Consider the following 13426-nt stretch of genomic DNA (forward strand, 5'->3'; position numbering starts at 1 on the left):
ATTCTGTACATATAGGCACTAGTTGCTAAAGTCAGCAGTCTTTGCTTAATGTTGCAACTTGTAGACTTAAGGTCTATGACTTGAAAATCATGCTGCTGATGCTAAAGAAACGGCAAGAGATCAAGAAAACACTTTTATTGCACCATACGTGGGAGAATGACTTGAAGATCATGCTGCTGGTGCTAAGGAATTGGCAAGAGATCAAGAAAACAGACTCTTTTATTGCACCATGTGTGGGAGAATGCCCCCATCAGTGTGAGAACTAGAAGACAAAAAGCTCAGGGAAGTTGATCTCGTACACTGGGGCTGTGTGGGACTCCTGAGCCAGATGGGCATTTAGTGCATGCTGACCTGCTGTCGTGCCAGTGTGCCTGCCTGTAGAAGTCTGGCCAGTCATGGGACCTGGCAGCTTGCCCAGGATTTCCTTCAGCTTGCCTTGAAGGTCAATGGCCTGAAAATTCCACAGCTGATCAACATACGTTGTTGCAAATGACACATGAAAGTTTGCACAAAAGAGGAACAACTGTAAAATGAACAAAGCTTGTGCCTGTTACAGTTGCTCTTCCTTCTGTATTTGGAACATTTTCCTGTGATTTGTCCTGTTCCAGCCCATAGCTAAAACGTGTTAGTAGGAAATATGATATTCTTTGAAAGTATTGGTGATTCCCATACAGAGACAGTTTCGTGTTTACGAATAGTGAAATTACAGAAGCATATAGCTTTTTGTGCCCGGCCTTCACAACACTCACAAAATTCCACATTCATAAATCTGACTTTGATGTGGTTTTCCTATGAGTGCAGAGTGAAGACACCAGATTCAGCAACATGTCTCACAACAAAATGAACAGAGGCTGTCCACAACTCATAAGTGACTGGCATGAGAAAATTAGTTGTAGTCAGTGCTCAACAATGAGGAACTGGGACCTAGCTGCCATTCCCTTGTTTATGCATATTTTTTTCACATTGGTGTCCAACAAAAAAACAAACGAGAGCTCGGATAATTTGCTGAGTATTTTCATATACTTTCCGTTTCACACTTCGTCAGTGGTCATAGCGGCACTCCATCTACATTCAAAGATACTGTCTGCTGTAAAGCTACTGCTCACGACTGGCCAATCCTGGCTAGTCGTGTGTGATGGATGATACTGATAAGGAACAGATTTTAGTGATAGCAATTCTTATGCTTTACCAACTCAGCTTCTGTCCTTGCAGCACTGCAAGAGGTTAGGGAGTTTTAGAATAGGGGCCCCAAAGAGCTTTGCGGGTGTTAGTGTTGGAGCACACAGGAGTGAAGACTTTTAGAATAGGGTTTTGCATTTGCGGATAGCGTCTTGCGCTGACAGTGCCACTACGGCGTCAAAGAAAAACTATTAGAAATAATTAAATAAAATATACTGTTTTATGACAGGAAGTAATTTTGACTTGCGTGTATTCGCGTTTAATTATAATTTAGAAGTTATTCTTCATGCAGTAAACAATTAGTAGCGCTTAGTTTTGAGCAACAAAACTAACTTTACTTGCTTTCACCAGCCAAGCTTAGCCGTGTTAGGCCTACGAGCCATAAAATCCACAATCGAATTCGGAATTAGCGGTGTCTAATGAATCAATCTTCCTACCACACGCTAGTTGAGAGAAAGCGATAACCGCAGTCACTTCTCCTAACTTGCGTACTTCACGCGTTACCGCGAATCAAACCCAGTTTGGTGCTAGGTTAGAGCCATCGCTTCGATGGGTGCCGCCATGTTTGTTGATGCAAATCTTTTGGGGCCGCTATTTGGGCTCCCACTAAATCGGTGAAATAGCATTCCCAACGCAAAACCCAAACGCAGTTTGCATCTCGTGCATGTGCAGTGGCTTCGATGCTATTTCTTTGGGGCCCCTATTGTAACACTCTCTATTAATTTGTGTACAAAGGCAGTTTGCATTGTGCTGAAGTGATTGGAATAATAACTCACTGATTCACAGAGCCAAATGATTAGCCATAATTAATTTGCATTAGGTATTGGTTGACACCAGTCAATAGTGAAGTTATGATATAACTGTATGCTAAATTATTGCATGGCTTCTGGTTTCAACACCAAAATCAAACCATCAAATGCAGCAGATGCCTTACGATAGGCATGATTAGATGGTGTGATGTGAGGTTCAATTATGCCATGAACAGAGGCCGTACACTGTAGTGTAACTGTACTGCCCCTTTACAAGTTCTTACAGGCACAAAATGTGAACATATGTGAATGTACAAGTGATGACAGTTATTCAGCAGAGGATAGATGTTCCTACTACAATTTCATGCTCAGGAGTGAGTGGCATGAATGTTCATGCTGAATGGAGTTATCATGGTCCTTGTCACATAGCTATCTCATGTTCAAGCAATAATATAAAGAAAACCAAAGGCTGCCAATGCGATCAGTTTATTAGTCTTGGAATGTCTGTCTTATTAAGCCCCTCGTGCTGTGAGCCAACGTTGTCGGCTACCGAAGCTTGGTATGCTTCGAAAAACGGGCAGGTTGCACTGTAGCCTGCAGGATGGATTCAGGCTGCTTTTGTGCGAGTTTCTCTTGTGACAAATGAAATACATTTTGGTTCCAGCTATAAAAGCACTGCATTCAGCTACAAAGGCTTACAGTATGCTGAAAACTAGCAATATTGAATATGAAACATTTACTACCAATTTATGCTTTATATAAAGAGGAATGTTAGGTTAAATGGGTAAAGTGCTGTTCTGCAATTGCAAGTAAACCAGTCTTACAATGAATGCAGACTTCGTAAGCCAGAAATGACACTAAAACAAAAGAGGCAGAGTAACATTCGTTGATACTCCAGCTCCTTACCACCTCACTTACACCAGAGATTTTGACAGCACCTCTCAGGGCTAGTCAATTGTTCATTTATTATTTCATTAAAGGTGGCTGAGGAGTACTTCTGTTTGGACAAGTTGGTGTGACATACCGGAAGCTTAAACAGTGAAAAGACGATGACAGAGAGACATGTACTGTGTGTTCCATGTGTACATGTGTCCTCATCTTTTTGTGCTGTTTAACTAGCAGTATGATTAAAAATGGTTACAAACAATTTGCAACTGGGCAAAAACTTGACGTTTGTGGATTCCTGCATAAGATAGACCCCAATACATGATAGTACCATTAAATCTGCGAAATGACTGTGGCGTCATTGAAACTGTGATTTGAATGTTAAACATTAAAAAGGAAAGCTTGGGTTTCGTTTTCTCTCCTTTACTTATTTATTTATCCAAGTTAACAGTTGCACCTAATGAAAGGCGTTATTGCAGGCATATTGAAAAAATTATTCCTTTCCCACCAGAGAAATGCAAATTGACTTTCGAAAGACCATCTACAACGAGACCACTCTATAGTGACAGTGAAGTCTATAAAAGATTTTTCAACATTTCTTCAGAGGAAACAATTGCTTGTATGTAAAGGAAGTGAGGGTGAAACTTCTAGCCCATTGTATTATAATAATGTCACAGATTTTACTGTATTTCTGTGCATTTTCATTGCTTTTGGTACAAGAAATATCAGTATAAGCTGTTAGGTTCAGTTTTGTTTATTTTTGCACACCATGTAATGCACCTGTTTAGAGCAAATAGTTCTATAGCCTTGGCAAGGTATTAACACAATGTAAGATACAGAAAGTGGAGTGATAAGCTGTGCTTGAACAAGGGTTGTCACTGGAGACATTTCGAAAAGAGGACTTGTCTTAGTCAGGGCAACAACTGCTTTTCTTGACAGCATTTACATAGCACACTTTCCCTAACTGGAGGAACAGAATAAAGAGGTGCACACGTAGAATGAGGGAAGTCAAAATGTTCATAAAAGGGGAGTCTTTAGTCGGGATGTGAAAAGGAGGGACGGGGGTACTGCTGTTTGTTCCTCTTTGGCCCTCTGGACAGCCCGTAGCTAAGCGGCCTCCTCCCACTCTTCTTCCGTGACAAAAATACGGAAAGGAATGTTCACATGTGTGCAGGAATTGTCAATTCAATGGGCTTACTGTATTTGTTTGAATCTCGGCTGGTCCAGATTCTAAGCTGACCCCTCGCCCCCCCCTCAATATTTAGAGAGAGTCCGAAAATCAAAGCAAAAAGCTTTCCTCGTGCAAGCCAACCAAGGTAACAGTAAATAATGACAACCACAGAAAGTAAATGCCATTTATTACCAATGTCCAGCACCAGCTGTGCACTTGTCCTGCACATGCTTGGTGACAGTGCCTCATGGAAAGCAGGCTTTGAAGAAACAGTGACTGTGTCAGCGCTCTATGCATTTGTTGCAGTGAAAATGGCGTACTGTTACAGTGAGCTGTAGTACTGTATGGCAGCAACTAGTAATGGCCACAGTTCTGTGTTTTGGCACTGGCGTCAGCGGCATGCATCTTTCCATTTTAAACAGCTCCTAGCGACATCGACGAAGCTAAGCCGACCTAGAAGTTTCATAACTCATGCAAAAAAATAAAGACGGAGAGATTCGAATAAATACGGTAGTTTTCTCAGAAAGCTCTTTGAACATTTTGACTTTTCTCATTCTGCTTCCGCACTAGCTTATTATCCTCCTCCATTGGGTGAGAGTGAGCTATATAAATGCTGCCAAGGAAAGCAGTTGTTGCCCTCATGAAGACAAGTCCATTTGTATAAACATTGGCCCTTATGACATCCCTTTTTCAACCACCGCTGATCACTTTGTCTCCATATTTCTGCTTTCCTCGATCAAACGGAGGCAAGAATTTCGAAGTGGCACTGCTGCTAATCTATCACCATCATGTCCGTTTTGACAAATCAAGTCTCGACTCAAAGCAAGATTGAACCTGTTCACAGTTCAGGAGTGTAATGCATCATTCTACCTTACCTTAATATTTGTTTATAAATAGCAGATCTACTTGTCAATTATTATTAATTAAGTCAACCAGTTTATAACCATTCTTCCTTACATTAAACCTACAAAGTAAACTATTTCAAGCACCTTTACACTTTTCCTTCAGAATATTGCCTCAGTAATGTGCGGACTCTCGTGCATCCCCTGATGTTGCTTTCCCCACATGGCTCTTTCGTCTCCTGTAATCCGGTTTCTCCGCGTAGCTAGCTAAGCGTCAGAGCCGGTCAGTGCGGTTGTATATTAGTATGAGAGATAGCGCGAGTGTTGCGCAGCTAAGGCAACCTAAAAGTGGAGTTAGTTGGGCGTGACGGGGAGTATGCTCTTCCCTCTTTGGCTCAGCAGCAGCAAGCAGCGCAGACATTCCGCGCATGTCCCTATCCATGCTCCTGCGAGACTGTCTCGTGAGGCCTACACTGGAATGGACGAACATGGTCATTCGAATGCGCCACCGTTCGCATGACCGTACATGTGAACAACCAGGTGTTGGTGTCTAGCATGAAGCAAACATATTCGCTCGCTATCCAGTCGTGATGAGTCGGACTTCCTAGACTTGTCGCACGCCCATTGGCACATTCTGTGTGCCGAGAGTCGGCTCGCAGGCATTAGTGTATAAAAGGTGCACTAAACGCCATTGTGACTGTTTGCACTACTGTGTTGGTGTTCCTTTGTCCCAAGAGTATGGGCGAGATACCCACAGTAACTAGAAAAATATGTAAGGTATAAGCTAGTATGGAAATAAAAAAAAATACGCATCACAAAATTTACGAAATTTTAGCCACAACATTCCCAAGCTGCCACAGCAGAAACAATATAACATAATAATAGCTTGATATAACATGTGTGCATGCACACACAGAGAGAGAAAACATTGCCTGCAAGAAGTAAAATAATGCACAGAAAATTTTACTCTGCACCAGTAAAAGGGGATTCGAGAAACACAAGAGGTACATTTGACTCAATGCCATGGAATCAGTTTGCAACATGGTATCAAAATGTGGATGATAACATAACAGTACCTGGTGGTGCTGCTGTGCACTCGACAGCAGCTCGAGGAAGGGTGTGCTGCGGAATCGCTCAAGCACCTTGTACCGCTGCTCCTCGGCCACCTGTTGTGTGTCGATTGGCTCCTGCATCATCTTTTTCAGTGCCTCCACCGTTATCTCCTCCTCAGGATGCTTCTGTGCAGAACAAGGAGCACTCGGTCAGACAGTGCATTCCCCAAAGAAAAAAGTGCACTGCTGTTATCATCACCACAAGCACTGACCTGCAAATATGAAGAACAAATTATTTCCAGCCTGGGAAAAATCATTACTGGGGCCACCTCCTTACTATGGTCACTTTCGTCACTAATTCTGTGGCCTTACAGTCTCATGTAACCAACCACTTGTTACTATACCTTGTGGGGATGTGCGACTCTCATGCGCCCCCTGATATGTTGTTTTCCCGCACGGCTCACGTGGCCTGGCGCCTGCGGCGGTCGGAGTGGTTGAGGCGCAGTACGAGGGATGGCGCGAGTGTTGCGCTGCTAACGCCGCCGACAGGCGGGGTTACTTGGGCGCCGACAGACAAGGTGCTGGCTCTTTGGTTCGAGATCGTCGAGCGGCGCGGACGTCCCGCGCGGGATGCTTCCGCGAGACTGTCTCGCGTGGCCGCCATCGAACGCGCCACCGTTCGCGTGACCGTAGGCGCTAACGACCAGGCGTTGGGATCCAGCATGGGGCGAACATATTCGCTCGCTATCCGGTCGCGGTGAGTCGGACTTCTAGATTTGTCACGCGCCCATCAGCATGTTTTGTGGATAGCAACTCGGCTAGCAGGCAGTGATCTATGAAAGGTGCAATAAATGCCCTTGTGATTGTTTGCACTACTGTGTTGTCGTTCCTTTGTCCCAAGAGTACGGGAGGAGAACCCCACATCTGGCTGCCCAACGAGGACCTCTTGGGGCATCGGACGATAGATTTAACAGCTTTGCTTCGTTCGAGACCATTGTTTGAACCGAAGCATAGGGCTAACGTGGATTTTGATCGCTAGCGTTGGCGGCGTGCTTTCTTGAGCGAAGCGACGGCGGCTGTAGTGTGTATGAACATGTCAACATGTTAAGCCTTTTCGCAAGTGTTTTTTAATGACATTCGTCTGTACGAGAGCCACGTGGTCTGCATCCTGGGAGAGTGAGGCTTAGCGCCTGCGGAGCATTCGCAAGCCTGAAGCAAGTGAGTACGGAAGCCTCCTGGGTGGTCCGAATTTCTTATGTAAATAGCTTCTTCTATCTCTGACTCTGATGAAGTCGCGGCTCTGGGAGCCGGATGGCCGCGGGCCACGGGTGCCACTATGGGCTGACTGGTATTGCGGCCTGGCACCGGGCGCTCCGACACCGTCTGGGACGCTGGGCGCCGTCAACTCGGATGCTGTGTGCACCGAGCGGGGTAGGACCACCTAACAGAGCTGACGTCTCCTCGCGGATGCCTGTCTTGCGCCCATTCTGGGTGTTGTTTTTTGGATGCCCGTTGTTGTCAGGGTAGCGACGCTTTAGGCCTAAGGCTTTACGGAGCTGCCTGTCGCACGTGGAGGGACACAACCTGGTGGACCGTGGCGTTGAGGTGTTGCAATTTGCTTCCCTCATTCTAGTTAGCCTCACACGAATTGAAATTACTCGTTCGATTCAAGGAAGCGAGCTTCGTTCACATGAACTTAGCATCTGAGTAGCTGCCCGATCTTTTGCTAGCCGAGTTGAACATCGTACCACATGGGCGATGCGCATGCATAATTCCTCTCCCTTGCACTACTTTAGTGTTTGCAGAGTGCGTTGAGTGTACGCAGCGTGATTGCAGTCACCCCTGGCTTGCTGTCACCTGCACATCGTCTGCGCTGCTACGGACTACGATCGCGTCACCCCAGGCGATGGTGATGCTGTGGCCAGTTCGGCGCAGCGACTTCGGCGGCCTCCTGCATCCAGCTCACAACCCTCGGCGGCGGACAAAAGAGCTGGCGGTCACCGACAGCTAGGGCGGCTCTTGCCAGCAGGGCGCGTCGGCGCGAGCGACGCTTGCTTTTTCTGACTACTGCGTCGCCGTTTCCGAAGTCCTGGCCTGGAATTGTGCCGTCGAGTCTCCAAAGCTGCTGCTGTGACCGGCAGACACCAGCGGTGTACCCAAGGACAATGTCGGCTCGCATGCTATGGACAGCGTGTGGACATTTCCTCAGCGCGGCCACTGTTGCATGTACTATCTTGTTCGCGAAGCACGGGTTGATGTTAGACCGTGTCACATGTCTCACCGGAATATGTAGTGATATAAGGTTGGGGGGATGTGGGGATGCGCGACTCTCACGCGTCCCCTGATATGTGGTTTTCCCGCACGGCTCGCGTGGCCTGGCGCCCGCGGTGGTCAGAGTGGTTGAGGCGCAGTACGAGAGATGGCGCGAGTGTTGCGCTGCTAACGCCGCCGACAGGCGGGGTTGCTTGGGCGCCGATAGACAAGGCGGCCACAGAACACCTATACAAACTTAGAGAAGGGTAACTGTACCTTCCACAGTGCAACGGAAATAAGCGTAGCGGTGGCGTCGTGAACTAAAGTATGCGACCACAGATGGCGCTGTACAACAGGAAACAGAAACAGTATTGCTGCTTTACCAGGTGTTCTGTGGCTTTACTGGGTTTCTGGCTGCTGTGCCTCGATCGTGCTCCCGCCAGTTTGGTTGCTGTGTGGCAAACGTAGCGCCTACATAGGCGCTACGTTTGCCACACAGCAATCATACTGGCGGGAGCACGATCGAGGCGCAGCAGAATATATGTAGCGCTGAGTCATATCAAGTTAAAGCACACTCTGAACTGACTTTTAAGGGCATCCCGAGCGGTTTTTCGTTTATTACGCAAAAACAAAACGTTGGTACAACAAAAAGCACACGTCTACGCATCCACACAAAAGCGGTTACATAGTCAAGAACATAGTCAAGAAATGGCTCATTAATAGGGGTACCACAAATGCACAAAAAAGAAGACCTAAGCTACAGAACGTAAGGTTGGCTGCTAAGTATAATAATTTCCCTGTCACCGCGTGTCACTTTTATACAGCATCTTTACAGCACTACCAAGCCGGGTAGTTTGGCGGAAAGAACGCAACAGCTTACGGCCGTCAGCTGCCTCTTCTTTACGGGTGTCGTAATGATCCTAATCTCCGCATCAACGTCGTGCAAGTCCGCATACAGGTATCTGTATCTGAACCATATGTGCCAACTTAATACATGTGTAGTGAAATTATGATAACCACTGCGTTTTATCAAACATGTATTGGCTTTGCAAATGCGCATTACAGCTGACTCCAAATCTCTGGCATTTAAAACATCACAGGGGATTGGGGATATACGGCCTGACTCTCATCTTTACGTAGCCTGCCTCAATAGTCTCGAGCAGTACACTTGAGCCAAAGGTTAAAATGAGATGCTTGGTCAGAATTTCATTTTCTTCACGCTTCATATTAATTCTTTTGACACTGATGACATTTTGTTCATTCCAGCCCTCTCATCATTCGAAATTATCATCCGAAATTATAAGGTCCATACACTCGACATTGGCTCAATCCCCAGGATCCCCCTTTCCCCAGACATGGCTAAGCCACACAGGCCTAGATGTGGGAGGGTCCAACCCTCGTGTGCTTGGGTACGTGGTGTCAGAACACAATAAACACCTGCTTCCGCAGACGCCCCTGCGGGGTTTAGGATTAGTGATGCAAACAGTCCGAGGCAAAATGAAAACATTTCGAGTGTTTCATCTTAGCGAAGAAAAAAACTGCCCTCAATTATAAACATGTCAGAAGTCTTGCCTTCTACAATTTACAGAAAGCATGGCGAATAGCAGGTGGATTTTATTAGCCTGCATGGACTGGACATTGATAACACATAAGAGTTCCGTAGCAACATTAGCTAGTGTCTGCATACCGAGGATGAAAAAGCATATTAAACGAGCATGCTTACTCGAATGAAGCCAGGAGAAGAGTTGACACTGGCCACTTCAATGTTGTTAGAGTTCAGGTCGCTCACACTTCGTGTTACGTTTGCCTCCCCTGCACACGTCAAGCAGTCATCCAACATGAAAGCATAATCACATACAGTTGTGCACTTGCAATGTTAAAGCCACAGAAGTGTTCTCTGAGTCTGCTGACTATGACAAAAACACATTAGTTATTTCAGTTTTTTATTTGATTTACAGTACCTGACAGGCAACATGGAGGGAGCATAGAGTAGAGAGGGGGACGAAGTGGCTTACAAAAACAACTTTTAAAGCAGAAATGCAATACATCAAATTATAAACATATTAAAATATATGAATGGTAATTATAGCAGACAGATTACTGATACACACAAAACCAAAAAAATATGCGGTCATATTAAATTAGATTAGTTCCATGCCATCATACTTTCCAGATGTCTTAAAAGGAAGGACCAATCTCAAATAGTTTGTGAAGCAACACAGACTGAAGCGCTTATCAAAGATGTCATAGCAAGAATATGCCCTAGTTCTTTTCTTTAAAAATACCGTATTTACTCGCATAATGATCACACTTTTTTCCCGAAAGACATGCACAAATTTTGGGGGTGCGTTTATTACGCAGGGTAAAATTTCGAGCGATTTTCTTTTCGTGGCCGCCTCGAAAAAAGTCAGCTTTGCCCCAAATGCATCGATTGCGATAGGAAATGTGTAGACAGCTACACGAAGTAAGGATAGTAGTTTTATCGGCCTTATAAACTTGCAAACATTCGCTTCACCGCAAACTGAGTGGCAAGAACGCAGCGCACATGAAGGTATGAGCCGTCATTACCTCAGCTCCTGACACAGATCGCTTTGAAGATAGGGCGCGCCGTGGCTGCACAATGCGCAGCTGCTACCAGAATAAAACGCCGCACCCCCCCACTCGCCCTGCAGCCATGCGCACGAAGGAATACTGCGTGTTGCCTCCTCGCTTTCTTTCCTTGTACGCATGAGATTGAGCAGCAATCATCGGCGCCCCTCGGGTGTGGTTGTGCAATGCGCAGTTGCTGCCCGAGTGCAACGTCACCGCCCCTCCCTTCTGGGGCCTTTTGCGTGACGAAAGACGGCACGTGAGATTGAGCTGCGATCGTCGGCTTCCCTTGCGCTCTTGCACTCACACCTACACCATGCGGCACATGGCAGCGACGATGATGACGGAAAAAATGCGCCTGCAGTGTCTATATAGTTGCTATCGCAATAAAGCTAGGAGACACGGTACGCTGCGGCGTCCGACACAGCGTTGGACACAGTTGCACCCGCCGGACGCCATATCAGACACCGAATCTTACTGTGTGTCTCTTATTTCTCGGCGGCAAGTTCAGGGTGCAATCATTATGTGAGAAGAAGAAAAAAACACTTCTTGATTGGAAAAGTTGAGGCTGCATCCATTACGCAAGTGCGTTCATTATGCGAGTAAATATGGTACCTGCAATGGATGCAATTTTTACAGTTTAGAGTACTGGAAGAATTCCATCTTTGGACTGGACTGCATCACAAACACACAAAAAGAAAGACTACTATTAACCATCTATTCATTTCACAAACAATGCATGCCAGAGGGTCAGCTACCCTTGCAACACACATTTAGTATTTCACCGGCAGTTACAGCTGGGACATGACATGAAGGACTGCAGATTATGTTTCGTAGTTAAACACCTAACACTTCATGTGAAAGACTTCTTTCTTTGAACTGCTCATGAAATGGTGCAGTCATATCTTTTATAGTGGACTGTGCCATAAACTTGGTAAAAGCAGGTAAAACCAGACTGTACAGAGAAATGAAGCTATAGTCGGGTACAAATTTAGAAAAAAGGGGCATTTACTCCTCCAAGATGGATGCACACGGGCCTCCATTAATGGGCTCGTGTGCATCCGCTTTGGAGGAGCAAACGTCCCTTATTTCTAAATTTTTTCTAAAGGACCCTGCCGGTAAAGAAGATGGCCGCCCGCGCTTCGAACTGGGCCTAATTGTGTCAAGTCGTGTGCGTCTGCCCCTTGTCAGAGTGAATTCCCAAACTGTTTGTGGTGGTCTACCATGCCGGAAATATTACTGCGAGCTTATGATGCACCATGTGTGCCACGCGTGTTTATTCTGAGCCATGATTCGGGGACGGAAGAATGCAGCAAGCATTGCTGACGCTACGCTACGCGAACTGGCGAGACTGCAGACTTGAAAGGAACGGCTTGAAAGGCTTGAAAGGAACTAAAAAATAAAAACTATCACATTCTTCAAAATAAGCTTGTGAAAACACAAAACCAAAAATTGTGGGGATGCGCGACTCTCGCGCGTCCCCTGATATGTTTTTCTCGCATGGCGCATCTCCTGTAATCCGGCTTCGCCGCGTGGCCTGCGTGATGCCCGCGGCGGTCGATGTGGTTGAGGCGCAGTGCGAGAGATGGCGCGAGTGTTGCGCTGCTAACGCCGCCTCAGGGCAGGGTTACTTGGGGGCGCAGGGGAGAACAGGCGCTTTTCCCGGCGGGTCGGCGAACAGCGTGGACGTCCCGCGCGCGCGCGGGGACCCATGCTTCTGCGAGACCGCCTCGCGTGGCTGCCTTGGAACGCGCCACCGTTCACGTGACCGTACACGCGAACGACCAGGCGTTGGGATCCAGCATGGGGCGAACATATTCGCTCGCTATCCTGCCTTTATTGTCTTCTATGCCCAGATTTGTAATGGTTTCGATAGATGTATTGCTTTCTTTTAAGGGGGGACATGGGTTGCGGAGATTATTTCCTGCATCTTATGGCCAAATCTGATGAAAATACAAAAGCTTAGTTAGTTTTTTGTGCCGATTTCAAGTATGCAATAATTTTTCTTGTAGGTCCATTAGTTCAGGAGATTGACAGTGCTGCCACTATATTGTTTCCGGAGACAATGGAAAAAGAACTGCTCAGCAGAAAGTGAATATTATTGCATAGCTAGATGCTATAAAGTGCAGTAACTGCAATGCTGCAAAAAGTTTTCCAATGAGATTCTAATCAGCCATTCTGCAGGTGATCAAAATTCTTTCCTTGACCTAAAGCTACTACATCAAAAGAAAATTAATAAAATGGAAATATACATGTGCACAAATTTGAAATTCTGCTCTCAGCACTTTGTAATATGCAGATTAGGCTTTCTGCTAAAGAAAGAATTGGTGCTCTAGCTGTTCTAGATCATGAGATATCACTCCGACAGTCTAGTGAAGTGACCCAAAAACATGTTTTGAGAAAAGTGAGAAAACGTGCAAAACCCTATTTTATTTACAAATTTACAGCTGGAACAGCTTAGTAGGCACCAGGCATGTAGTCCTGCTGACTCCCAGCCCCTGTGTGCCGCTTTCTGAGGGACTGGCGCAAATCTCCTGATGCTTCGCTCTTCTTGGCTGATGCTGCCATTCGACGCCTATCTTTCTCGGCCATGCGGGTGCGACTTTGCTCGCTTGGATTTGGACATAGTTCTTTCATTATGTCCTTTGAGGCCCTTGCATTGCCTGCATTGAACTTTAATACTGCCTCTGCCACAGCAGCCTCCAC

The 13426-nt window shown here is 46.1% G+C and overlaps 1 protein-coding gene across 3 annotated transcripts in view; it reads right to left on the minus strand.

Moving 5' to 3' along the window:
• Window positions 1-201: 201 nt before the first annotated feature.
• Window positions 202-13426, minus strand: part of stmA (Protein EFR3 homolog stmA) — a 47161-nt gene continuing 33936 nt past the window's right edge. For all 3 annotated transcript variants that reach the window (XM_050174701.3, XM_050174698.3, XM_050174700.3), the window contains 3 exons: window positions 9855-9943; window positions 5903-6064; window positions 202-451 (listed from right to left, as the gene is read on the minus strand). In XM_050174701.3, the coding sequence (XP_050030658.1) occupies window positions 263-451; window positions 5903-6064; window positions 9855-9943 (440 nt within the window). In that variant the 3' untranslated portion in view covers window positions 202-262. The remainder of the gene's footprint in view (window positions 452-5902; window positions 6065-9854; window positions 9944-13426) is intronic.

This window comes from Dermacentor andersoni, chromosome 9 (assembly GCF_023375885.2).
Source record: "Dermacentor andersoni chromosome 9, qqDerAnde1_hic_scaffold, whole genome shotgun sequence".
NCBI lineage: Eukaryota > Metazoa > Arthropoda > Arachnida > Ixodida > Ixodidae > Dermacentor > Dermacentor andersoni.